The following is a 27,207-nucleotide window of genomic DNA, read 5'->3' as shown; positions in this document are numbered from 1 at the left end:
GGATAATTAGGCCGATTTTAGCCCCGATTCACCCCTTCCGACAATCTTAAGGATGCTCCGAATATCGTAAAATAATCTGATCAGATATTCCTGCCGTGTGTGGTGTGTTAAAGGGATACTTCACCGTTTTTTCATATTAAACTATGTTATTCCCTTAACTAAAACGAGTTGATACATACCTCTCTCGTCTCAGTGCGTGCACTAAATCGCTCTGTCTTGCGGCGAAACTTTGTTAGCACTTAGCTTAGTCCAGTTCATTCAATATGGGCCAAGCAGAGAAGCTACCAAACATCTCCACGTTTTCCCTATTTAAATACAGTTACTCGCGTAGTGTAACTCGACCTAGGACGGTGACACAAAACAAAACGTTGCGCTTTTCTAAGCGTGTAAAATGGATAACTATATTGTATGGCGGAATACCATAGCAAGTGCTTGGAAGCACTTTGACTTCGGCGCAGTAATATCTTCACTCGTGAAAAATCCTCTCACCGGCCCCCGCTCCCTCTAGTGAAGATATTACTGCGCCGAAGTCGAAGTGCTTCCAAGCACTTGCTATGGTATTCCGCCATACAATATAGTTATCCATTTTACACGGCTCCACGAGAGAGGTATGTATCAACTCGTCTTAGTTAAGGGAATAACATAGTTTAATATGAAAAAACGGTGAAGTAACCCTTTAAGGCTGCTCTCGTCTGCTCGGAAGGACGTCGGGACCGCTCCGATCTCAAATCGGGGATATCCAACATGTTGGATTTATTTGGCCCGATTTCTTCTCGTGTGTGGTGTCCCCCGAGCACGCAGCCGGTGGACTGTGGAGTGTAGCCAATCAGTAAGCGAGGTGACGAGGCGGCGAGGAAACACCGGGAAATATAATCAAAACAGCTGGCGGCATGGCGTTTTTTTTTTCGGTTAAAAACAAACTACAAACTATTGCCACTGCATCCTCTTCGTCCGCCATGATTGTTTACTCTGAAGTCACGTTTGATCTCGAGGTATTTTGCGCGATTTTCTCGTGTGATCTGGGAATGCTCGGGAGTCAAATCGGTTCGTGTGTGATGTGTTGATTTTGCCGTGTGGCTGCGCACCACACACTGTACGACCAAAACTGTTAGACCCGTGATTTTTTATCCCCGTGTGTGGGGTCTCTCAGGTTTGGAAAATCGAAAATTAAATTTGCATGCGCAAGAGAACATTTGTAAAGGTGTAAATCGCTTTTCAACTGTAAGAACAAAATATTTGCAGCATTTTACTGTTATTCGTAAGTGTAATGCATGTATTGTGAAACTGCAGCTTCGTGCTAACGCAAAATAAATAGGATCTGTATTCTTCTGACTTCCATTTTTCCGCGCTTACACTTTTGGCACGTTTTTTTCGCACAAATATGTTCTGGTGACTGGCGTGTTTGTTGAACCAATCAGATAAGGGTAAATCAAAAGTCAGCGAGAAGCTCATTTGATTGGCTACATGAAGAAGGTGGACCCGCCCTCCTCTTCACGCTTGCAAAACCTAATGAGTGAGAGAATCGTGCCAAAACTGGAAGCGCAGGTAAAAGAAAGACGCAACTGTACAAATCGGGTTATTTCGGGAACTTTTTTGCCCCATGCACACAACAAGTCATTTAGACATTTGCACAAAGTTTGATTTCACGCAATTAATCTGTTTTGCAGTTCCTGACTCTGTTGTTTCGGTTGCAAATTGCTGTTCACAGGCTTGCAGTGCTTTTGGCCGTATTTGTGCGAAAAAACCGTGCCAAAAGTGTAAGCGCGGAAAAATGGAAGTCAGAAGAATACAGATACTATTTATTTTGCGTTAGCACGAAGCTGCAGTTTCAAAATAAATGAATTAAGTTTACGAATAACATTAAAATGCTGCAAATATTTTTTTCTTACACTTGAAAGGCGATTGATACCCCTTTACAAATCTTCTCTTGCGCATGCAAATTTAATTTACGCTTGCAATCTTATGTACACTTTCACAAATCGTACCCTGCGCATGCGATTCTTTATGACATCATATTACCTTCATAATTATTTAATTATTTTATTTCTGCTTTGTACCACAATAAGTAATCATCAGACTGCAACAATAAAAAAGCATAACATATTTATAAATATCATTGTTAGATGTTGTTACCGATAGTTGGTTAGACCGATTTGTTTTTGTATAATTAATTATCATTGTGGCAGAAATAAAACTAACTTGAAAATCTGAATAAAGAATACAATAAATGGCAGCTATGTAAATAAAGATAACTGATTTACAATTTATTAAATGTTGGTAAAATAATATCGGTCAAACCAATTATTGGTCTGTCGTTACACTTAATGTGCATTTACTGTGTGGAGCTGTTACAATAGTTTTATTCCTGCAGTTGGTTATATTAACGTAAAATATAAGTGTTAACATTTGTGTTGCCCGTCTCTATATTTGAGCAGGTGTTCAGGTTTTGTGTTGTAATTAAGGTTTTTGTACTGCTATAGGTATTGTGATAGGTGGTTTCTAAACTAATTGAGCTCAAATTTGATCTCCCTGTAGTAAACTAATTATAATGCAAGTTAAGGAAAGACCCAACCTTTCCAAATGTCACCAAGTATTTTAAAATGTTATCATTACCTCCCAGGATGTGGGATGCAAAATGTTGAACCATTGATGCTGTCACCTGATTCAGTCTTTCATTATAGCCGTGTGACCTGGCATGAAATTCAGCACAGAGAAGGACTTCTATGGGGCTTGTTTTCACAGAATTAAATGTTTTTAATGTACGCATATTCCTGCACATTGTATGACCTTGAGTAGTTTGATTTCTATTGCTGATTATACTGAAGACTGTTGGTCAGACACTGATGTGTTAGTGTTCGATTAACAACAAGGCAGCAGATGGAGAAATTATGGCCTTCTCTTTGAGTGCTCGTCTGATTGAATCATTCAATGACCATGAAAAGCAAAGAAAGGATCTGAGAGACAACATGAGGACCATATATGGTTATATATATATATAACACACGTATTGTATAACATAATACAGCCATGTAGAAGGGCTTATGCACTAGAGAGGGAAGGTGATTTTATAATACATTGCATATTTAATTATGTTCAGGCTAGTACATCAAGCTGAATCCAGTGTGTTGAGTATTTGTATGTACTTCTTGGTTTTATTAGTGTTACGAAGTGGAGGACACAGTAAGATCCATTTGCAGCTTTATTAGAATAATCAACAGGCAGGGTAAATCAGGGGCAGTCAGAACAATGAAGATAATCTCAAAGCAGAAACAGATAACAGGCAAGGGTCGAGGCAGGCGGCAGGAATCACAGTCCAATAACAATCCGGGTCGAGACAGGCAGCAGAAGAATCAGAAGTCAGTATAAACAATCCAAGGTCAGTAACAGTTCAGCAAACACAGGGGAAACCGCTCAGAGATTGTACGCCGGGGCAATGCAATACTTCGCAGAGAAGTGGAGTGTGGAAGTGGCTTTTATGTGTGTGTGAATGAGGTGCAGGTGTGTGTGTATGAAGTAATCAGTCCAGGTAGATGCAGGATGGGAATTGTAGTCTGTGAGTAAATATGATAGTCCGGTGTGGAGTGCCCTCTGGTGGCTCTCAAGGGCACTCCAGCTGGTGACCGTTACATAGCCCCTCCCCAAAGAGTGGCTTCCAGACGCTCAAAAACTGTCCAGGTGGGAGGTGGCCCGGAGGCGGATCCGGGGCGGGATGGAGGGCCAGGTCCGTGGAGCGGAAGAGGACCTTGAGACTGCGGTAATACGGAAGGCCAGAGCGGAGCAGGCTGTGCAGGCGACCAGGGCGGAGCAGGCTGTGCAGGCGACCAGGGCGGAGCAGGCTGTGCAGGCGACCAGTGCGAAGACCCTTCGGGCAGCCACGGCGGTGAAGACCCCCCGGGCGGCCAGGGTGGAGACGACCACTTGGGAGGCGACGACCCTTCGGGAGGCTAGGGAGGTGACCATGGCACAGGAACAGACATTGGTTCAGGAACAGGAACAGACATTGGTTCAGGAACAGGAACAGACACCGGCTCAGGGACAGACACCGGCTCAGCGGCGGCCATCTTGTCCGAAGACACTGGCTCGGCGGAGACCATCTTGTCCTGAGACACTGGCTTGTTGAAGACCATCTTGTCCTGAGACCCTGGCTCGGTGGAGACCATCTTGTCCTGAGACACTGGCTCGGTGGTGGCCATCTTGTCCGAAGACACAGGCATGGAGTCGGCCATCTTGTCCGAAGACACAGGCGTGGAGTCGGCCATCTTGTCCGAAGACACAGGCGTGGAGTCGGCCATCTTGTCCGAAGACACAGGCGTGGAAAGAGGAAGAGGAACAGATTCAGGCTCAGGCTCAGGATCAGTATCAGGCTCAGGCTCAGGAACAGATTCAGTCTCGGCGGGACGAGACTCTGGACGGGCGGACGTGACGTGAAGCTCTGGCTCGGCAGGACTGACGTGAAGCTCTGGCTCTGGACGGGCGGACGTGACGTGAAGCTCTGGCTCGGCAGGACTGACGTGAAGCTCTGGCTCTGGCTCGGCAGGACTGACGTGAAGCTCTGGCTCGGCAGGACTGACGTGAAGCTCTGGCTCGGGAGGACTGACGTGAAGCTCTGGCTCTGGCTCGGCAGGACTGACGTGAAGCTCTGGCTCTGGCTCGGCAGGACTGACGTGAAGCTCTGGCTCTGGCTCAGGATCAGTGCGCTCTGAGCTTGACGGGACCAGCGGCAACGAGGGCTTTGAACTGGGTAGGACCAGCAGCGAAGAGGACTCTGAACTGGTTAGGACCAGCGATGAAGAGGGCTTTGAACTGGACAGGACCAGCGGCGAAGAGGGCTCTGTGCTGGGCGGCAGGACCAGCGACAAAGAGGGCTCTGTGCTGGGCGGCAGGACCAGCGACAAAGAGGGCTCTGTGCTGGGCGGCAGGACCAGCGGTGAAGGCTTTGTGCTGGGCAGGACCAGCGGTGAAGGCTTTGTGCTGGGCAGGACCAGCGGTGAAGGCTTTTTTGCTGGGCAGGACCAGCGGTGAAGGCTTTGTGCTGGGCAGGACCAGCGGTGAAGGCTTTGTGCTGGGCAGGACCAGCGGTGAAGGCTTTGTGCTGGGCAGGACCAGCGGTGAAGGCTTTGTGTTGGGCAGGACCAGCGGTGAACACAGCTCTGGACTGGCGTGAAGTGCAGGCTCGACTGGACTGGCGTGAAGTGCAGGCTCGGCAGGAAGATACTCAGGCAGGAAGGTCTCGGTGAAACATGATTTATGCAGGATAGTCTCAGCGGGACGAGACTCCTGCACGATGGCCCTTATGGCAACACGTACTGACCTCAGCGGGGAATCGGCCACACTGGATACCAGTCCTGGACGATAATAGACCGATCCGGTGACTAGCTTGATGGCTGGCGTGACGGGAACAGTCTCTGGAAACGCCCCCTCAACAGTAGAGGGCTCAGGGAATTCTGCTAAGACGTAACGAGGCTCTGGATGGTCTGCTGAGACGTGACGGGGCTCTGGACGATCTGCTGAGACGTGACGGGGCTCTGGACGATCTGCTGAGAAGTGACAAGGCTCTGGAAGATCTGCTGAGAAGTGACAAGGCTCTGGAAGATCTGCTGAGAAGTGACAAGGCTCTGGAAGATCTGCTGAGAAGTGACAGGGCTCTGGAAGATCTGCTGAGAAGTGACAGGGCTCTGGAAGATCTGCTGAGAATTGACAGGGCTCTGGAAGATCTGCTGAGAAGTGACAGGGCTCTGGAAGATCTGCTGAGAAGTGACAGGGCTCTGGAAGATCTGCTGAGAAGTGACAGGGCTCTGGAAATTCTGCTAAGACGTAACGAGAGTACGGGGAGGTATAGCAGAATTCTGGTTCGGAAACTATCCTTTAAGACTGTCTCGTCCAAGTCTACCCCATGGCAGAGCTCACAAAATTGTTCAACATATTCCTCTATAGATCGGTTACCTTGACTGAGGCGGAAGAGACTGATTAGTGGGTCCATGGTGGGTCTCGGTCCTCTCTCAGCTGCTGGATCTGAAGTGGCGAAGTATTCTGTTACGAAGTGGAGGACGCAGTAAGATCCATTTGCAGCTTTATTAGAATAATCAACAGGCAGGGTAAATCAGGGGCAGTCAGAACAATGAAGATAATCTCAAAGCAGAAACAGATAACAGGCAAGGGTCGAGGCAGGCGGCAGGAATCACAGTCCAATAACAATCCGGGTCGAGACAGGCAGCAGAAGAATCAGAAGTCAGTATAAACAATCCAAGGTCAGTAACAGTTCAGCAAACACAGGGGAAACCGCTCAGAGATTGTACGCCGGGGCAATGCAATACTTTGCAGAGAAGTGGAGTGTGGAAGTGGCTTTTATGTGTGTGTGAATGAGGTGCAGGTGTGTGTGTATGAAGTAATCAGTCCAGGTAGATGCAGGATGTGAATTGTAGTCTGTGAGTAAATATGATAGTCCGGTGTGGAGTGCCCTCTGGTGGCTCTCAAGGGCACTCCAGCTGGTGACCGTTACAATTAGCATCTTCCTATCTGTCACTTTGTGATATGTGTTTGTGTATGGTACTTTCTATGATGCATGTTTATCAAATTTAAGATCCTTATTTAATTATGAGTATATTACGATTGCTCTGTGTTAATCACCAGGGGTGCCACATCTGTTGTGTTTCGCTGTGAAGAGAAGCAGACTGAGAAACCTTATGCTGTGAAGGTCTTGAAGAAAACTGTAAGTTGATTGGTAATTTTATAGGAGCATATTAATTTTTTTCCTGAAATCCCAGAATGACTGTTTGAGGTTATTTTCATTGTGTCATCAACTTAGATTGACAAGAAAATTGTGAGGACAGAGATTGGAGTCCTGCTGCGTCTGTCTCATCCAAATATTGTAAGATATTATGTTCCCCGCAATGAATTGTGAAAATCTTTTCACATTGTTATGAAATATTTCATATTCATTGTTTTCCATGAGAATATGGATGGGCTTGCTCTGATGTGACTGTTCTTACTTTGTTTTCATTTAGATTCGTTTGAAGGAAATTTTTGAGACGGAGACAGAGATCTTTCTCATCCTTGAGCTGGTCACAGGTGGAGAGCTCTTTGACAGGTATTATGTCCTCCTTTAAATAGAGGCAATTCAAATGTGAAACAGGATTTATGACGTCGTGCGTTCTTCAGCTTAAATGGATAGTTCACCCAAATATAAAAAAATTCATAATTTATTCACCCTCATGTCATTCCAAACCTGTTTGACTGGAGCACAAAAGAAGATATTTAGAAAAGTTGTGTAAACTGTTTTTGCCCACATAATGAAAGTCAATGAAAGTGAAAACATTATCAACTATAAACTATTAATTTATTAATATTTTGAATTAGCTTTTAATTTGATATTTTTCAGTTTTAATTTTAATTTTAGTCATTTAGTAGTTTAACGTGCATTTGACATTTTTACACATTTTGTATGTCTACTTAGGATTTATTTATCTTTAATTTTGGTTAAACTTATTTATGTCACAGTCTCACACCATTTGGACTTGTCATGGTTATTGACTTGATTTCATCATTTAGTTCAGGTGTGTGTCGTTATCGTTAATCGTTAAGTTCCTCTGTATCTGTTCATTGTTGTCAGGTTTCGTTCATGTGTACCTGTGTTGAAAGCTTTTTATTGAAGACAAAGTGTGCAATTTGTAGTAATTGGAATACTATTATATAAGGTATTACTGAACATATTTTTACTCAAATATAATACACTTATGGTATATGGCTTGTATGTTTTGAAGACACTCGTAATAAATGTGTAATGTACTTGAAACCCAAATAAAGTACACTTTAATATCACAAATCAAGCATGTAAGCATATACTTAAAGTATACTAAGTATACTTGAAGTTGTTCCAATTTAGCACACAAAAGTATACTAAATAAAAGTTATGCTTTACTACAATTTTATTACAACTAAAATATACTTAGTACAAAATTAGTTGTTCCACTTCAAGTGAACTAATCATTAACACACTTGAAGTATCCTGAATAAGTCTGGTTGCAAGTATACGTAGCATATTATTATTTTTCACCAGGAATTCATTGCAATACTTCTATAACCCTGCATTTATTGCATTTTAGTTATTTAATTTTCCATTTTATCTTAAGGTCACATTGTAAAGGGTACACAGAACTAAGCACAGTATAAATTTAGCGTAACACCTTTATTATTACCATATCAGCTCTTTGAATCAATAACGGTTTATTGAAACTTGTCGACTTACAGTCCCATAGACATATAGCCTATAGGCGTAGCTATTTATTATGTCCATGCATATATTATAACAGATAGTGAGAGCTTTAAAACTGCAGTAAGCTAAATTAAAGAATGCGCTTGTGCTTTTAAAACGCAAACAAAATGGAAAAGAGCGTGTTTTCAAAAGTTAAACTTTTAACTTGACAAGGCGTTTTAAAACATGGCGCGAGAAACTGAAAAAGCAGAAGAGATGCAATAACGGTCAAAGACGCTTGTTTAATGCATTAATCTATATGTTTAGATCTAAAACAACCTTTTCTCTTTATTTTTTTCATTACCAGACTAGCTAGGGCGAACAAAGTGCAAGAATTTATATTAAAATCTATATTATTTGACGTTTATAATGTGAGTGAATCTTCAAAAAGATCAGGGTATCTACTCACCAATAGCAGATTACAAAAGGACAATATGTCTGTTATCTTCTGTTATCTTCAACATTTTTGGTGGGGCTGCAGCCCCAGCAAGCCCAAAGCTCAAAGTGTATTAAGAGGTAATCTACCATGTGGTGATACAATGAGGGCCTAGTTTCTCTCCTTAGATCTTAAGGCCCCGATATACTCACAGCGAAGTTTTTTTTTTGTTCTTCATTTAAGGGAAAAACGAAGTTCGAAAGACGTGATCAGCGATATACTGTTCTCAAACATCTGATGCCTCTCAGACTGCTGAGAGCGATGGTTAGATGAATATGTAAATATGTGCTGCGCGCTTTCCTCTCTCATTTACAAAATAAACACAACAAAATTGAGAAAACGTCTTAGGTTACGACTGTAACCCTAGTTCCCTGAGAAGGTAACGAGACGATGCGTCAATGATGCGTTGGGAACGCTCCTGCGTGATTGCGTCTGAAGCACTTGTGTCAACTAGTCCAATGGCAAGAGTGGGCGTCACGGGCGGGTGACGTCACGACCAGGAAAGGATAAAGCACATCCGGAATAGAACTGCGCTAGCTTCGAAAAGTGCCAAAGCAAGTCGATCACAGGGATGTAGGAAGTATGGCAAAGTGACGCATCGTCTCGTTCCCTTCTCAGGGAACTAGGGTTACAGTCGTAACCTGAGACGTTCTCTTTTGAGGGAACTTGCGATGCGTCAATGACGCTTTGGGAACGAGAATACCAAAACGCCATACGAACCAGAGCCTGTCTGTGTGAATACTGCACAACTAAAACAAGAGCACCTGAGAACCTGGGGACACGCCCACATCGAAGTTGTAAAACCTTACGAATGTGAGCGGAGAGGACCAGCCTGCCGCATACCACATCCTACAGGGATATCTACATATATAATAAGGCTTCTAAGCCGCCATACTCCTGTCCTGGTCTAAAAGCACCACGGAGCAAACGACCAAAGTTTCCCCCCTTTCAGGGAAATACCACCAAAAGGGACATGTTAGGCACTAAGGCCGCCACATACACCTTCAGTGTGGAAGGGGCAGGCTTGGGAGGGTTACTTTAAAAATGTATTCCGTTACAGTTACAAATTACTTCATAAAAAAAGTATTCAGTAACGTAATCCAAGTACTATAATATGAAAGTAATGTAACTGATTACTTTTGGATTACTTCAAGGTCACGTATATAAATAAAGTCAAGCAAGAAGAAATATTATTAAAAAATAAATAAATAAAATTATTTATTAAGAATTTGGTCCAGTGTACAATATTTGCAAAATATACACACAGGCCTGAATATATATTTATGTAAAGGGCTATACAGACATCTAGTGGCTAATGTATGGTATTACAGATTATTTTGTTTTATTTTTAACAAATTTTTAAACACAAAAATAAAAATAAAAACACAACATTTAAAATGTTTACACAATCTACATATTAGTTTATTTTAAAATAGGCCTACATGTTGACTAAAGCCGTGATCTTTCTTAATTTGCCTGACTGAACTTGGGGCGTTGGCAGTGGGAGTTCCCCTACGTTACCTAGACAGCGAACATCCCGTTACGCGAGAAAAGATTAAGAAAGGACATTTTGGGTACTAAAAAAGCTACTCTCCTAATTTCTACAAAATAGCAGCGGAATTTCCATGAATTAAAAGCGATTTTACCCGCAGGCAGCAATGCAGCATCGTTTCTACTAGCAGCAGTGATTCAATCTGCGTCTGAGGAGATTGTAGAAAGCTGTTATTTGCACATGCACCAGCGCGTGGCACACGTGAGTCATTACTGGCAACAGAACCAGGAACTACTGTATAATCAAGCAGCGCTTAATATAGTGTTATTATGCCAAAATACTTATTTATTTAGTTTTAAATGAAACCATTGTAATCCTGAAAGTATTCCCCCTTTTTTCAAAATGTAACTATAATCTGATTACTACGTTTTTTTGACGTAACTGTAACGGATTACAGTTACTGGATTTTTGTATCCTGATTACATAACGCCGTTACATGTATTCCGTTACTCCCCAACCCTGGGAAGGGGATAACCCTGCGGAAAAACGAGCCCGCAGTAACTCCGGCACTGTACCAATCGGGCAGTAAACTGGGCCCCACTGTCCGAGATCCGCAATATGAAGTGAAAACCCATCACTTAATACATACAGTTTCCTCGTGGAGGGAGCTCTGGAGTGAAGTATGGTCTCCACAACCTCAGTTGAGAGACCAAAGTCAATGAGTTGGGCCCCCTCAGAGGACAAACCCACAGGTTCCAAATCTCTGGGCTGGGGTGAAGGGTCACCCCTTCCACTTGAGACCGAAGGTCCCTCCTGACTGGATCTCCAAGGGAGAGCCGTTGAGGAGAGACACCAGGTCCGAGAACCAGTCAGCTCGGCCAGTACGGTTCTACTAGTAGTAGAATTATTCCGTCCCGGCGGACCTTCTCCAGAACTCCTGGGAGCAGAGTAATCGGGGAAAGACATACAGACGTAGCCTCGGCCATGTCAATACTACAATGTCAATACCCAAGGGAGCTGGGTGTGTGAGGAAGAACCAAAGTGGACCGTGCGTCGTATCCTGAGATGCGAAGAGATCCACTTGTGCCTGGCTATAAACCCTCCAAATGTGCTCCAGCACCTCGGTGTGGAGCCTCCATTCCCCGGGCCTCAGCCCCTGCCTTAACAGGATGTCTGCTCCTACATTCTGATGCCCCAGAAATAAACTGCTTTCAGGGAGAGCAGCTTCCCTAGGGACCACAAGAGAATCTGGGGCCTCATTTATAAAACTTTGCGTAGGATTTGCATCAGAAGTGGCGTACGGATGAAACATAGGACGTGCATACGCACAGAAATATTCTGATTTATAAAACCGTGCGCATGCACATCCTACGCAGTTTTCCCTTAATAAATCACAATCAATTCTAAATGTAGCGCAGCTTTTGCGGCTTCATGTAACGCCCATAGTTGCCCATAAATAGTCCGTGAAACGCCCTCAAGTTAATATTCATCGATTGTGAAATCATGGCAAACACAGAGAGGAAAACCAAGAAACGTAACTTCACTCAATGTGAAGTAGAAATTATCGTTGGCGAGGTGGAAAAGAGGAGTAAAATGTTGTTTGGAGGGCACAGTGTGGCACTTGAGTGGCAAAAGGTTGCAGAAGCCGTTAATGCTGCAGCCTCAGAACCTCGGACCGTGGCCGAAATAAAAAAGAAATGGTCGGACATCAAAGTCGATGCAAAAAAGCGTCTAGCGGAGTGTGTCTGCCACGGGTGGGGGAAAGGGGACACAGGAGCTGACCCCTCTTGATGAGAGACTGGCGGCAATTATTGGGGAAACCCTATTAAGCCAATATTATTGCAGAACATATTTCACTTTTCTTTTTGCAAATATGAGTTAATTTGCATTTCTGTTGTAATCTTCGTTTGATTTTGTTTGTTTTACACTGCAGATTGATCAACGGGTGTTCGTGTAGGCTGTAAATTGTAAGACTTGCTTTGTGAAGTCTTCATGTTATTTATGAGAGGCAGTATTGCCATTTCTTTTACACAACGGTCTACAGTTTCACACACTTTCACGTGTTTCTTCCATCTGCCGACGGTGTCGCCATTTCTCATTTCACCCGTTTTTGTGCGTACGCCTGGGTCAGAGTTTGCGTGAAGGACCGCACATTTTCCCGTCAAGTTTGCTTTTTATAAATACCAATTATTGCGTAGAGAGCGGCGTACGCCTTCTTTTGTGCGTACGCAACGTTTATAAATGAGGCCCCTGGTGCGCCAGTTTGCATAGTGGACGAGAACGCAGACCCCCTGCCGATTTATGTAAGAGACCACCGATGTGTTGTCTGTACGGACAAGCACATGATGGTCCCTCAGGTCTGGGAGGAAATGTCTCAACGCATTGAAGACTGCCATCATCTCCAGGCAGTTTATGTGCCAAGAAAGATGATGACTCCTCCACAGGCCCTGGGCTGAGCGGCCTTCCATTACCGCTCCCCGGCCGGTGAGGGAAGCATCTGTCGAGATAGCAACTCGATGGCAAAGAGCTCCCAACACTGGACCCTGGGATAGGAACCAGTATTTCCTCCATATAACCAAGGCGCGGAGACACCGACAAGAGCTTCAACTCTTTTGTGGCTGTGAGGATAGCAGCTACACGAACGAGCGATAATGTGGCTCGCATCGTAACTGAATCCCATACCACACCAAGGAAAGTGGTTCTCTGTAGTGGAGAAAGCCGATCTCGATGCCAGGCCGCTAACTGTTCTGATTCCGCAGAATCAGCAAGTCGTCGATGTAGTTCAGAATGCGTATGAACTGCAGCCTGAGCGAGGTCAGAGCTGCATCTACGCACTTCGTGAACGTGCGGGGTGATAGAGCTAGACCGAATGGAAGCACCTGATAATGGTATTCTTTATCCCAAAAGGAAACCTCAGGAACTTCCTGTGTTGAGGGAGGATGGAGACATGGAAGTAAGCGTCTTTTAAATCTATCGTGGCAAACCAGTCCTCAGATCTAATTTTGGTCACGATCTGTTTGAGTGTGAGCATCTAGAGCTCCATTACCAGAGCCTGCTCGGAATGTACTAACGTGAGTAGCACCCCGTTGTAACGAGGTGGAGGAGAATGAAACTGGATTCTGTAACCTCTCTCTATTATCTGCAGGACCCATGGAGATATATTCTGCAGATTCTTCACTCTGTCAGAAATCTACTAAGGGTACCAGTCTCTCGAGACTGGCCTCTGGTGTTATTGTAACAGCCACTTCGGTGACCTGAAGCATACTTGCAGGAAACAACCGAACTGACTGTTTTTGAACCCCCCTCAGAGGATGCGAGTTTGACACAGAGTCGTGGTGACACTGAGCCATGTGCTCACTGGAGACCGCTGCGCCCCGAGGCACCAAGGGTGGCGGGGTTGGAAGAACGGCCTCCTGAGGGCACCGAGGTGGGGCGGGCACCGTATACTGAGGTGTACACCGCTCCACCCCGGTCGGGGTTGCCCTCAGAGGTCTGACACCAGTGGCGTCAGGACCTTGGCCGAAGCCTTTTTCACAGAAAAAACGGTCCTCAGATCCATTTTCTGCTTCAAAGGCTTCTGTTGAGAATGCCATTCCGGTCCCCAATCTTTCTGAGGGGGAGCACAGGAAACGACACTCTGTCCTGTACAAGGAGTTTGTTAATGGCTAGGGCTGCTCCGCCCAGCAGCCCTATTTATGCCTTACCCACCAGCGCCAAGAGTTTCTAACTGGCCTGGAGAGTAATGCTGAGCCTTAAGGGGATCCTAAGCCGTAACAGGACTGATAGCTCGCAAGCGTCTGTTCTGCCTTTGGCACCGGCCATGCCCAAGCTCTTTCAACCCAATTTATTAAACATCAATTTTTAGAATTGAATATCCAGGCTGAAAGGGTTGATCCGGGATATAATTTTTTATTAGTAGAGATCGGGAAAAACTGGAAGGCCCTGACATGGAAGCTATAAACTCCAAAACTCATTGTACACAGGGGATTGAGATGGAGAATCTTCAATTCCCTTAACTCGATGCTCAGCACATCCATCTCCTCGGAGGTGGACCGCTGCAGCACCGAATTATACCATTTAATTCCTCAAAATTAAATGTAGTAAAAGATCAACTAGACAAGTTAACACGGTCTTGATGAAACGCTGAACTTATACATGAATCTAACTAATGAAAGTCAGATAAGCTCATTTAAATCTAGCCCACTTATTTAATTCCTCAGAATCAAACAGCAAAAAATTAACCAGACAAGAACATAGTCTGGATGAAAGGCTGAATATATATTTATATATCTATATTTATAGAGCCCGTCTCTAACCCCTCCGTGAGATCCATTTGAGAACCCCACAATTCCAGCTTCCGTGCTGCCTCGGTACTGCGAGGAACGCGAGCCTGAACACCCTCCTCAAAGAGTGACAAGCGGGAACGGAGCGAGTAAAGCGATAGTAACTCGCAATTCTCTTAGTCAGCGCCCTCGAGCGCGGAAAGATCATGCTCCGTTCCAAACAAACAACACATACATCGTGTGTATCCCCACCCTTAAAGAAAGAGGGCAGGGAGGAACACACGATCTAAGGTTGTTTTGTTCGCCATAATATCTATGCTTGTGACTGATATAGTGACAGACAACAATACATAAGACAGACAGTATGTAACACAGAGCGCTTGCTGAAGCACAGAAGCTAGCACGGTTCTATTCCGGATGTGCTTTATCCTTTCCTGGTCGTGACGTCACCCAAGCATTTTTTAAAGAAAGCATAAGAAAAGCATCTAATCATAGCAACATGGATATGTTTGCACGAGCTCTGCAATTCGGCACTCTAGTAAAATCATGGCATGTTTATTCTTATACCTATACAATAAGATTGTACGATTTCGCTTGAAGGATATCAGGGCCTTTATGGTGGTCTCCAGCACATGAATCTCATTCTTTCTTTATCATCAACACCTTCCAGCTCAGGTTCTTACAGCTCTGTGGGCTTTCTGTCTGCTCTTCTACCTATCAGTGAGACGAAATTGAATAAAACAAGTTCCCAATAATGGGTTTAGGGTTAGGTTAGGTTTGGTGCAGAGCTGGAACAGGATGTGTTTGCCTACACACATCTACACACTGCTAAACAGAGCACTAAATGCTGCCAGAGTCCAGACACACACACATCAGCTATTTGAAAACCTTCGAAAGTCTATATATAGTACAGGCCAAAAGTTTGGAAACATTACTATTTTTAATGTTTTTGAAAGAAGTTTCTTCTGCTCATCAAGCCTGCATTTATTTGATAAAAAATACAGATTTTTTTATTTTTTATATTGTGATATATTATTACAATTTAAAATAATTGGTTTTCAATTTATTATACTTTAAATTATCATTTATTTCTGTGATGCAAAGCAGAATTTTCAGGATCATTACTCCAGTCTTCAGTGTCACATGTGACATCCAGTCTATCACATGATCCTTTAGAAATCATTCTAATATTCTGATTTATTATGAGTGTTGGAAACAGTTCTGCTGCCTAATATATTTGTTGAATAAAATGGTTAAAAAGAACTGCATTTATTCAAAAAAAATAAAATAATTCTAATAATATAAATCTTCTTTACTATCACTTTTTATCAATTTAACACATCCTTGCTAAATAAAAGTATTTATTTATTTATTTTTTTTAAAGAAAAACAAATTACTGACCAGTATTGTATATTGTTGTTACAAAAGATTTCTATTTTTAAAACCTTTGCTTCTTTTTTTATTTTAATTTTTTTATTCATCAAAGTATCCTAAAAAGTATCACAGGTTATGAAAAAATATTAAAGGGATACTTCAGGATTTAGCATTAAGCTTTGTATTAGTAGAAAACCTGTAGTATTTTCGAATTACCATGCTTTCCACCCTCATATCCCCCTGAGACAAGAGATTTATGTATTTTTTGTCTGGAAAAAATCCTCCGATGACGCAAAAATCGTCATTTTGCGTCATCGGAGGATTTTCTGGCCAGAGGCAAAAGACTACAGCCAGTAGATGGCGTTGTTCCGCATGTTTTCAGCCCGCCCATAGAGGGATCTCACTCACAGAATGTACACAGTATCAGCCGTCTTTCTTTGGAAGCTAAGCTAGCAGGCTCTTGTTCTGTGGAGAAAGCTGAATAGTAGGAGAAAGCTGAGTAAGTAGGGGTTACCATCCTCCTTTTCCCGGACTTGTCCGGCGGGCGAGATCGTTCAAAATGTACGGGATTCAGCTTTTGCGTTCTGCGGTCGCCATTCATGTTTACATGCACACCTTTTGTTTCAATCTAACTGAATTCATTCCGATTGGTGAGTCTGAATGTAGTGTTTACATGAACGCTAAACAAGTAATCGGTTGATGTGCGTTTTACCATTGCTAAGAAAATTCCCGCTCCTCCGTGAGAGATGCAAGACCCGGCGCGTCTCAGTAATGACGCCACCGGCCTCGCGCCGTTCTCCCGCGGCCGTCAGCCTCGTCCTGCTCGCCACAGTAAACATAATGAATGGAAGACTGTAGAACGCAAAAGCCGAATCCCAGACATTTTGGGCGATCTCTAAATCCCTAGCAAACTCATCGCGTAGGCTAGCCTAATAGCCTTGTTGTTTTCAACTGCGCTCTCTTACCGGTAGGCGTGGCCTCCTAGGGCAACGAAGCAAGTGCATACTGGGAGTTGTTGTCTTTCATCCACATAAATACATTTTCTGGCTTTTCTCAGTCTAGAAAGCTCCAAATTCAAAAATTTCTTCTTTTCTCTTTCTTCTACTTAAATGACCTATTTTAAATACACATTCATCTTCCCAGAGGTGAAGTATCCCTTTAAGCAGCAGAACTGTTTCCAACTTTGATAATGAATCATCATATTAGAATGATTTCTAAAGGATCATGTGATAAACTGGAGTAATGATCCTGAAAATTCAGTTTTGCATCACAGAAATAAATGATAATTTAAAGTATAATAAATTGAAAACCAATTATTTTATTTTGTAATAATATATCACAATATAAAAATAAAAAAAATCTGTATTTTTGATCAAATAAATGCAGGCTTGATGAGCAGAAGAAACTTCTTTCAAAAACATAAAAAATAGTAATGTTTCCAAACTTTTGGCCTGAACTGTATGTGCTATGTGATTTTTTGTTGTTGTTTTTGCTGAATTTGTCTCTAAGATGGTCCTACATGAGCTGTGTGTTGTTTCAGGATTGTGGAGAGGGGCTACTACAGTGAGCGAGATGCAGCTCACGTTATCAAACAGATTCTGGAGGCTGTGGCGGTAAGACCATATTAATCATAGGATATAAAGATATTTACAGACATTTTCCATTCATGTGTGAAAGACAATAATGGTAATGTGGATGTCTAGGTTGATGCCTGTTTATTGTTCACCTACTTAGCCCGCACTAAAAAAAATATTGTAAGGATTATGCTGACATGCAGAAGTTAGCCATTGTAACAAAGATAATTTACATACAGAAGCATTAAAGGAATATTCTTGGTTCAATACGAGCTTAATTGTAAATACGTGCACTAAAAAAAAGATTTAGTGATTTACAAATAATAATAATAATAATAATAATACATTTTATTTCTAATGCGCTTTTCTTAGACTCAAAGCGCTACAATATACAAAGAGAATAACAACAATAAAATACAATAAAAAAAATCTCATTCAGTTACAGTAAGCAGCTCTAAACAGGTGTGTCTTTAAAGAGTTCTTAAAAGAATCCAATGTTGGAGAGTCTCTAATTTCCGGTGGTAGAGCGTTCCATAGACGTGGTGCTGAGACCGAGAATGCTCGACCACCCATGGACTTTAGTTTATATCGAGGCTGCTGGAGGATGCATGACCTGGAAATGCAAATGCTTGTAATGCTGAACTTTTAATGATATTTTATTGTGTGTAGTATTCTTGTTTGTTATATGTGTATTTGTATATCTGGGCCGCCTATCTTGGCATACAATTATATGCAATTTTACCACTTAGTTTCCATGACAACAGAAAGCCATAAACCCTAGAATGACAAGAACCAGTCTTCGAACTGGTTACGAACACGTTATGGCTCAAATAATACTCAGAAAAGGTCATGTAAGTGCTTTTATAAAATTATAAGTTTCACCATTCTGCTTTTACATTTCATTGAAAGTGCCTCATGTACCCTTGATTTGATTTCTGCTTTTCTTTGAAGATAAAATTGATGCATCAAAATCATTTTTGTGGTAATCAACATTATGCTACATACAGTATGCTGTCGATTGCTTAAAACTAACTTTTTGCAACACTTGTCAATGGGCGATAACTTAAGAAAATGTACCGGCCATGAAACTGTTTATGCTAAAAAAAAATAAAAAAACGATAACGGTGAAGATTCACAATTCTCTATTCCAATTTCAAGATGGTCTGTTGGTCTGTTTTTTTACCAGACTTACTGCAGTTATAGTATTATTGTTGTTTCACATGCTCCAGTGCCGTAAAGTACGGGTCAACCACTTTGTTTGGACAACTCACAAACGCCAACACTGGCACTCTTTAACAACTAAAGCACAACTCAAACCCGGCGAGAAGCCTTTGCTACACCAGCTAAACTGGGTCCTTCGCTGTGTTGTTGCTGTGGTGTGTCTGTGTGGCATAACAAGCGCCCTTGATGTTGTTCAAGTCCCTAGCCATCTTACTTGCCTCGAGAGAGTAGCTGAGCCTGAGTGGGGGTACCTGGCCTGGAGATGTGGCCGCGGCGGAGAGGTGGACGCGGCCTGGGAGGCTGCTGGCCCGATGCGCGTGGTATGGCGGCCGTGTTATTGCGTGTCCAGGGCCGTGTCAGGTGCGCTCCGTCCTGTTGCTTCTGTGGATTGCGGAGGGTCTGCGACCGGTCCAGGCGGGTTGCGGTATGCGCCCAATGACCAGCACGGAGGAGCCGTATCTGGAGAGCAAGCCTGGCTTTCGTTTGGCCGGCCTTGCATTGCTCCAGCTCTGCAGTACTCTTCCTTGTATGCGACCGGGGGATCATACAAGTTTTGCTTCTCGTCTCAACATCGCTCCCCAGTTTGAACGGACAATCATTTCGACCCGCGCTATCATCTTCCACCGGTGATGAAATGACTTTAAGTTTAAACCTATGGGCACGAGAGACGCTACTGTAAATAAGCGCCGACAGTCCTCATCAAGACTCTTACTCTCTGTTCTTTTATTCATTGGAAATATTGAACTTAACCCTGGTCCTGGCAAAAATGCCTTTATGTCCACTTTTCTATATTTCCTGGGATTTTATACTCATGTTTTAAATAACACTCTGGGCCTGGGTTTACATGCAGGTGTCCCACACATGGACTATACCTCAGCTGCTATTTAAATCTCCTCCTGTTATTCCAGGCTTTAATTCTAAATCTGTTAAAGCACAAAAAAGACCATTGTGTCTAAGGAAAAATCCAGTTACTTTATGCCAGCTTGGTAGAATTAGAGGTTTCAAAATTTGTCATCTAAACATGAGAAGCCTTGTTCCCAAACTGGATGAATTTAAAATCATGCTTGCCCAAACTAAGGCTCATGTCATGGCAATATCTGAATCATGGCTGACCCCTGTTATATCAGATACCTTTCTTGCGATTGAAAACTATTCATTATATCGCAGAGACAGGACTGATAAAATTGGTGGTGGTGTTGCTCTTTATGTAAATAAAAAAATATGCACATTCTATAGTAAAATTTTCAACAGTTTCAGAGTCACTTCAACTAGTTGTTCACTTTACAAATCAATTCTCAGTTACTATTATTGTCACATACAAGCCTCCAAATGTCAGTCCAACTGCATATTTATTGCAGCTCTCTGACTTAAAGGACAATTCCGGTATTTAACACTTTGAGTCTAATTTGTAGCTTGTTTTGGATGAACAAGAGTGGTGGACAAAGAAATTTTGACAATGGTTCCTGTCTCGACTTTTTTACTATTTTAGAATTGCCCATGACCGCTTTAGAATGGGAGTCTATGGCCATGCACAAACATGTCCTTAAAACAACCCTTAATGTTCGTTTTCAAAACTGTTCAACTCACCGAGTGGTTAGTGGTGTTCGTTGATGATTAAAAACAAATATATCGGCGCAATGTATGATTTCAATCCGTTTATTTTTCTATAGTGGAACAATTTTTTCAGATACCTCACAACCGCGTATAAACTTCCGCTCTTCGGCAACTTCCGTTGCTCTGCTCACGCTAGCCTTCTGAGAGACAGAGAACTGAGCGAAAAGACCTAAAAGACTACAACCAAATGTAAACAGCCCCCTTTCCGTCTCCGGTAGCGCAGTAATATCAACGAGCAATGAGTCCTCCAACGGAAATCAATGGGATTTTACAAAATGCCAAATAAAACACGACAGAAACTGTATTACGCTACGCTACTTGTTTTGGAACATCAACGCATGCATGGATCTAATATACATTTGTTTACTTTCTTAACTGTTTACGTTCACTTAAGACATAACCTACTATGCAGAAGTCCATTTGTAACAGATCTCGTAGTGCGCTCGAACCTTGAGCTGAGTTCTGGAACCAACGCAGTCAGTGCTGCTGAAGTGTGTCCATTTAAGATTTGATAATACAAGTTTATCCCATGGCTTATTTTATAGTTCTGAAATGTCAAGGCATTACACAAAGATAGTGCAATACAGTGGTGAGTCCAGCCTGGAAGCCTGTTGTGGATCTTATAGGCTCTATTATAGAGTTTTGTTACTGGTTCAAGGATCTCATTTGTTGTGAGTGACCAAACAGGTAAACAACACAACAGAGTGGACATAATGATGGCATGAAGATATGTTTTAGAGACAGAAAGCAACAAATATGGTCTAATTTTACTATAAACAAATAACTTTTGGTTTAACTTTCTGGTTAGGGTTTGGACATGCTCACGATAAGTGAGATGTGAGTCAAGATAGACTCCCAGATACATTTACATTTACATTTACATTTATTCATTTAGCTGACGCTTTTATCCAAAGCGACTTACAATTGCTATATATGTCAGAGGTCGCACGCCTCTGGAGCAACTAGGGGTTAAGTGTCTTGCTCAGGGACACATTGGTGTCTCACAGTGGATTCGAACCCGGGTCTCTCACACCAAAGGCATGTGTCTTATCCATTGCGCCACTGACATTATCGTGGAACACTGACACTAGCGCGATTTTCCACCATCGGACTGAACAGTTCTAAGAACAGTAAGGAACGATTTCAGTTATGTTTCCACTTAAGCCTGGTACGGCACAGCACAATTACAAACCGTTCTCTGCCCAGAATTCTCTGTACGGTTGTCTAACCGTGACGAACCGTGCTGGTAGAATGCGTGTAGTGACGTCGCAAGTCAGAATTGGACACTTGTCTGTAGCCTGGCTACTTGGGATGGTAAGATTCACCGAAAGTTAATGATGTGATGCATCGATATTGGATAAAAGTTGGCATTTGTATCGCAATGCATCGTTTCTAACATATTTGCATCAGTAAAAAAATATATATTTTATACAGTATATAATTATTAGTAGATGCGCTATACTTTTATTATTTAGAAAGTGACCAATAATTTGTGTCCAATATTTTATATGTAGATTGATTTCTCCTCTCTAAAGTGTTTCTCAAGCGTGTTCTCTCATCACCACTGCTGCCACGTGAATATGATGTTTCACAACATTACAGAGTCCTAAGAGAATGGGGTGTGCGATATATATCGCCTACGATAATATCGTAATTGTTGTTTTAACGATGTGCGGTCTGACATTATCGAGTATATTCCTCACACACACTCAAAGAGTGCATGCATACATTACGCTATGTAGTCTTGTAGATTAGACTAGTGCGGTGTGCATTTAGAGTGCCCGCTTTCACTGTGTGATTTAGTCTCATTTATATAATTTAACAGGAAGAGTGCAGTTTTTCTCCAGATATCAGCATGATAACAAATGTGATATTGATTTTATACAAGTTTAATAAACAAGAAGCCAACGGAAATAGTCCACAACAAAGCCACGGCACTGTAATTGAGTCTCTGAGCAACACAAGGCAGTGTTTCCTTACTGAATGAATCAGCTTTTTGAACGAATCAGTTATGACTAAGATAGATTAAGGCTGTGTCCAAAATCGCCCCCTTATACCGTTAACCCTTAGGGATCTAAGGTGTTTTTGGGGTCCTTGAGATGTTTTGACATGCCCTGACATTTGTGCTTTTTTCAGTTGCTTATAAACATTTTAATGGCAAAGGTGTCATTACACTCTATTCAGCACAGACAGGGCTACCATAATATGTGAGCAACATGTATGTACATGTTTGTATTTTTGAGAGAATAATGTTTATGCATGGTTTTTGAAAAAACTAAAAATTTAATTGTGTCCACAAGACTTTTGACTAATGGATGTTGTCGCCTAGAGTTTTTTCTTCAAAATTATGTGAAAATCTTCCTGCCTACATAAAACAATACATTGGTTTAAATTTTGTAAGACACATTTTTTTTTTTAGAAAGGCAATATGCGTGGGGGCATGAATTGTCATAAATAATGCTGTGATTCACAGCTGAGAAGACAATGACCCGCATAATGAGCTGCATAATGAGCCTTTCAGTCAGGTATGTCACTGAGAGGGAACTATAAAATGTGAGGACAAAATATATTTTATATATATATATATATATATATATATATATATATATATTGCTTTTAATTTATTTAGAATATAGTTAACAATATAATCCAAGTATAAATGAAAGTCAAAAGCACATTTTGAGTACACAGTCATACATGGAAACAATCACTGTTCGAATAGGCTATATCGGCCATTCTACAGAATTGGTTCAAAGGTAGAGTTGGAAACATCTTGAAAAAAATTGCCTTTTTCCACAAATTTTGTATGCATGCATGCAAATTCTCATACTGTATTTTCAGAAAGTTTTGGAATATTTATCCTCTCCCCAAATTTGTCACTAATAAAACACAATAATCATTAATTTAAGGAGAAGGCTTATATTGACCTATTAAGATTTTGTTTACATCTGCCTCGTAAATATTTGTTTTGCTATTTTATTAAAGTTTTCACATGTAAATCAACAATTGCAATTTTAACAATATTTCAAGTGTAATCTTTCTTTGTAAAAAGCATACATTTTATCATACGTATTTCAAAGTTAAGGATTCATTAGTTTGAATATACATGGGAACAAACACTATAATAACATCTTAGTGGATAATTCAATATACCTACAGTACTTTATTTTTGACGAAACTTCCTATTATTTAACATATGAGCAGAAATTGGCGAACAAAAGCTTATTTGATGTGGCAGTAGTCTATTTTACAGTAAAAACTTTATAATCTATCCAAAACTAGTCAACGAAATATTGTCTAAACATTCATATTGCAAGACGACGTAAAGTACACAAATCGGATTAAACTTGATGTGTTTTATAGACCTGTTGTGGGCATTGACAGGTTTGCATGGATTGCCTCAGATCATTTGCGTTTCAATAGCGCGTGCGTGTTCACATTAGCAGATAATGAGTTGCCATGAGAACGACTGACATCTCTCTCTTTTCATCCAGATTACATAAACAGAGAATATTTGTTTTCATTTTGAATTAGATAATTTAAACGTAGAAACTTAAATTGTTATAAAGATATATTGCTTATGCCTGTGTGACTAGTATTCGCTGAGTTTTATGGTAACACTTTATTTTGATAGTCCGTTTGTTGAGACTATACTAGTTATTAGTAGCCATTCAGTAGCTTGTCAACAGTGCATCAGTTGACATTCAACAACACTGTTTCAACAGACAAGTAACATACATTCAACTGACTGCCCATAGACTATAAGGTACAATTCAAGTGTTAATCTACAGATTTTACGAAAAAGTGCCTGTTGACTGTCAATGTTATTTTGCAACAGGTTATTAACCAATTGGCGACTAACTTTCAATTGTCAACTAACTTTCTGTAGATTGAGTACCAACAACTCAAGATCAATCTGTCAGTTAAATGTCAACAGTCATGTCAGCATATGAAGTATATGATACTGTATATCCTACTCAAGGGGTCTGTTGTGGCAGTTTAATTCACTAAACAATCATCTTTGGCGTAAGAGACAGTCTGGAATCAAATGATCATTAAAAAGTAATTTATTCTTGCAAGAAGGCCCAGTTGCCACACAGAAGTCACAAGTACAGTCTGTGGAACAAGTGCGACCAGGAGAGAGAGGCAGGCCAGTCTTTATACTGTTATCTTCAAGGTTCTCTAAACACTCCATAGACGGATAAGACACTCCACCAGTGATCCTATTATACACTGAACTTTAGTTTAGCTTAACTTACAGTCTGCAAGTCCTAAATTGGACAGCCCTTTGACCTTAGGGGTCAGGGCTTCAGCCTTCAAAGCTCTCCCCCTCTTCTCCTGCTTCGCAGGCGTTTCACATCAATCATTATATCACATGGTCAGCAGCACACATAGAAGTCAATCCTGTGTATGTTAATGAAAATCAAAGTAAGTAATGAAAATCAAAAATCTCCCATTACACTCCTCCCTTTTTATCATTCATTGATAATTGTTTCATCAAAACACTCACACAGTATAAATAATAATGAAACGTACCAAGTTTAAGTCTTACATCACCCTTATAGTTCTCATTTCTGAATTTCATATAACTGATCATACCCTTAAACTTAGTAGGCAAAAAGATTAAAATTAAAACTAGTTGGAAAAAAGATTAAAATGCAATAAGCTCAGGCTATTTTCCCAAGGATAGGCCCTTAATTTTACAGCAAGCAGATAAAGGTTTATTCTGAAACCAGGCTAGACGAACAAGCTCTGTCATTGCATCCCCAACACTATAGGTCGGATCCTCAGTCATTACAGTATAAACAAGAAAAAGTTGGATTAATATTTAGTAGGAAAACAAAACATGCTATAAAAACACAGATAAAGTAGATAGGAAAACTCCTCATATTCAAACCCTGTCCTTGTATGCCATCTCGTAACACGGATGGCTACTGCTTTTAACCCTCTTTACATATCATCATCATCGTTCCAAAAAATAAAAACATCAGAAAAATTCAACAAAAATGAAATAAGAAAAATAAAAACATAAACAGAAAACATAAAGAAAACATTCATTTACCACATGTTACTATAGCTTCCGCTATCAGTATCAAAGTCACATTTTGTTCACCAGTTTCATCATCAGAATGGACTGTCATTTTCGCCAATTGAACATTCATTCCCGCACTCATATTCACCCACTTTGCTCAACCCACTTTGCTCATGTCAACAAAACAATATTTCTACATTTGGAACAGAATCAGTTCTGCTCGACACAATCCATCCTGACATTCTGCCCTGTATCAAAAGTCTGCATGCTCTGTAAAGAAAAACAAATGTTGAGGTTACTGTCAGATAGTAAAGTACGTAGTTTCTTTTGTCTGCGGTGCTGCCGCGGCCTTCGCTGCCGCATCTGTCCTGGCATTCCCTGTTGAAACAGTCCCTGTTATTAGCACACACATACAACACTTTTGTTAGGGAGAAGAATGACTTCTTGCAGGGTTTTTTCCCCCAGACATCTTTCTCTGCCTCTGAAACAAAACATTACATTCTTCACTCCAAGCCACAATCTCATCTTCTTATCGAAGTATTTGAAGGACAGCGGCCATCAGTTTCACCGCATATCCTGCCTTTCAGGCCTGTTGTTTGGTCTCTTAAGTCAGTCATCAACAAACATTTTCCAATGTCAAAGTCATCAATTGTTTCTATCAGGTCAGGTCGTGGTGTACAGACTTGGTCAGTATCAGTCAAACAACATTCTCCTTCTTTGTTCAATTCACAATATTCATAAATGTGAAGGGCTCTCTGGATAAGTTGATATTGCCTTCGCCAATGTGTCACTTTTGTTGTTGCCATCAAATCTGTACCATTTTCTCAACTCATAATGGATGACGATCTGCAACTTCACAATTCAGATTTACATAAATACTTAAATTGATCCAGAAAGTAATTCAAATCAACACCATAAATGTCAAAAATAATTACTGCCAGACAGAGCTTGATGACTAATCACCTTAAAGATTGCCCCGTGTTCTGTATTGTCTTTTCATCAGATTTTTGGCTTCTTTAAAATGTGTCATTTGCCTTAACGGAATAGCTCCCCTAAACAAACACATACCAAACATGAATTAACACTCATAAAACATACAATGCTGTCACCGCCAAACAAACACACACGCATACCTGACTATGAACCGCTCATATTCTCATATTCATATCTTTTGGTGTTTACTCTAAACATATTTAAATTTTAAATAAGATTTTAAACTTCTCATTTTCCTGTAGCTTTGATCTAATTTTACATGGTCTCTTAACCAGTTTCAAAGCACGTCTGTTCATTATTTATTTTCTCTTAGAAAAGTCAGCTGGGTTGTTCTTTTTCATTATCATTATTTTGCTTCAGCTTGCTTTATCAGGCCGATAACAGAAAGACAGACAGAGTACCCTTCCTCCACTCAGCAGTCTCTCTCACTATAAACAGATAATCTTTTCAACAGCCCCCTAAGACTGTAACTAAATAAATCATAGTCTAGAACCCTTAATAGTTCACAAATTTTAAAATACAAATGTTTAACTCAAATTAGTACCATTACAACAATCTAAAATACATTATGCTATGAGCATTTCTAAGGTTATCTTTAGTTTAAATACTCAATTCACCTAACCTTTGTTATCCAGAAATTTCTCTTAACTCATCACAAGCTGTCTTCATCTTTAGCCACCAACATGTCTAATGACCTTCAGGAGTTACAACTATCTTACAGACATATTATTTCAATATCAACACTTCTATAGTTTTTTCCCTTGCCCATAAGGCAACCAGCATCATGTTCCCGACATAAATTAAGTTTTGTTACTGTCTCCACAACAAATAATGACAGTCCCCTCATGGTCTCAGCTGGCTCTTGAAAGCCCATTCCCATTAGCTCTTAATCTATAATTTTCTTCTCTTCAGGGTGTTGTCCCCTGGCATAGTTGCA

At 41.2% G+C, this 27,207-nt stretch overlaps 1 protein-coding gene and 1 long non-coding RNA gene across 5 annotated transcripts in view; both read left to right on the top strand.

The window, feature by feature from the left end:
- The window catches only part of LOC309488535, a 200,374-nt gene that overhangs the window by 43,459 nt on the left and 129,708 nt on the right, over positions 1–27,207 (top strand). The gene's annotated exons all lie outside the window — the stretch shown is intronic.
- Positions 1–27,207, top strand: part of LOC309488497 (calcium/calmodulin-dependent protein kinase type IV) — a 115,522-nt gene that overhangs the window by 1,185 nt on the left and 87,130 nt on the right. Inside the window, exons 2-5 of the mRNA XM_082156770.1 lie at positions 6,631–6,709; positions 6,806–6,868; positions 7,005–7,087; positions 17,377–17,449. Coding sequence (XP_082012896.1) covers positions 6,631–6,709; positions 6,806–6,868; positions 7,005–7,087; positions 17,377–17,449 — 298 coding nt within the window. The remainder of the gene's footprint in view (positions 1–6,630; positions 6,710–6,805; positions 6,869–7,004; positions 7,088–17,376; positions 17,450–27,207) is intronic.

Source organism: Leuciscus leuciscus, assembly GCF_965113295.1.
Source record: "Leuciscus leuciscus genome assembly, chromosome: 23".
NCBI classification, from domain to species: domain Eukaryota; kingdom Metazoa; phylum Chordata; class Actinopteri; order Cypriniformes; family Leuciscidae; genus Leuciscus; species Leuciscus leuciscus.
This window is presented reverse-complemented; position numbering and strand designations above follow the sequence as displayed.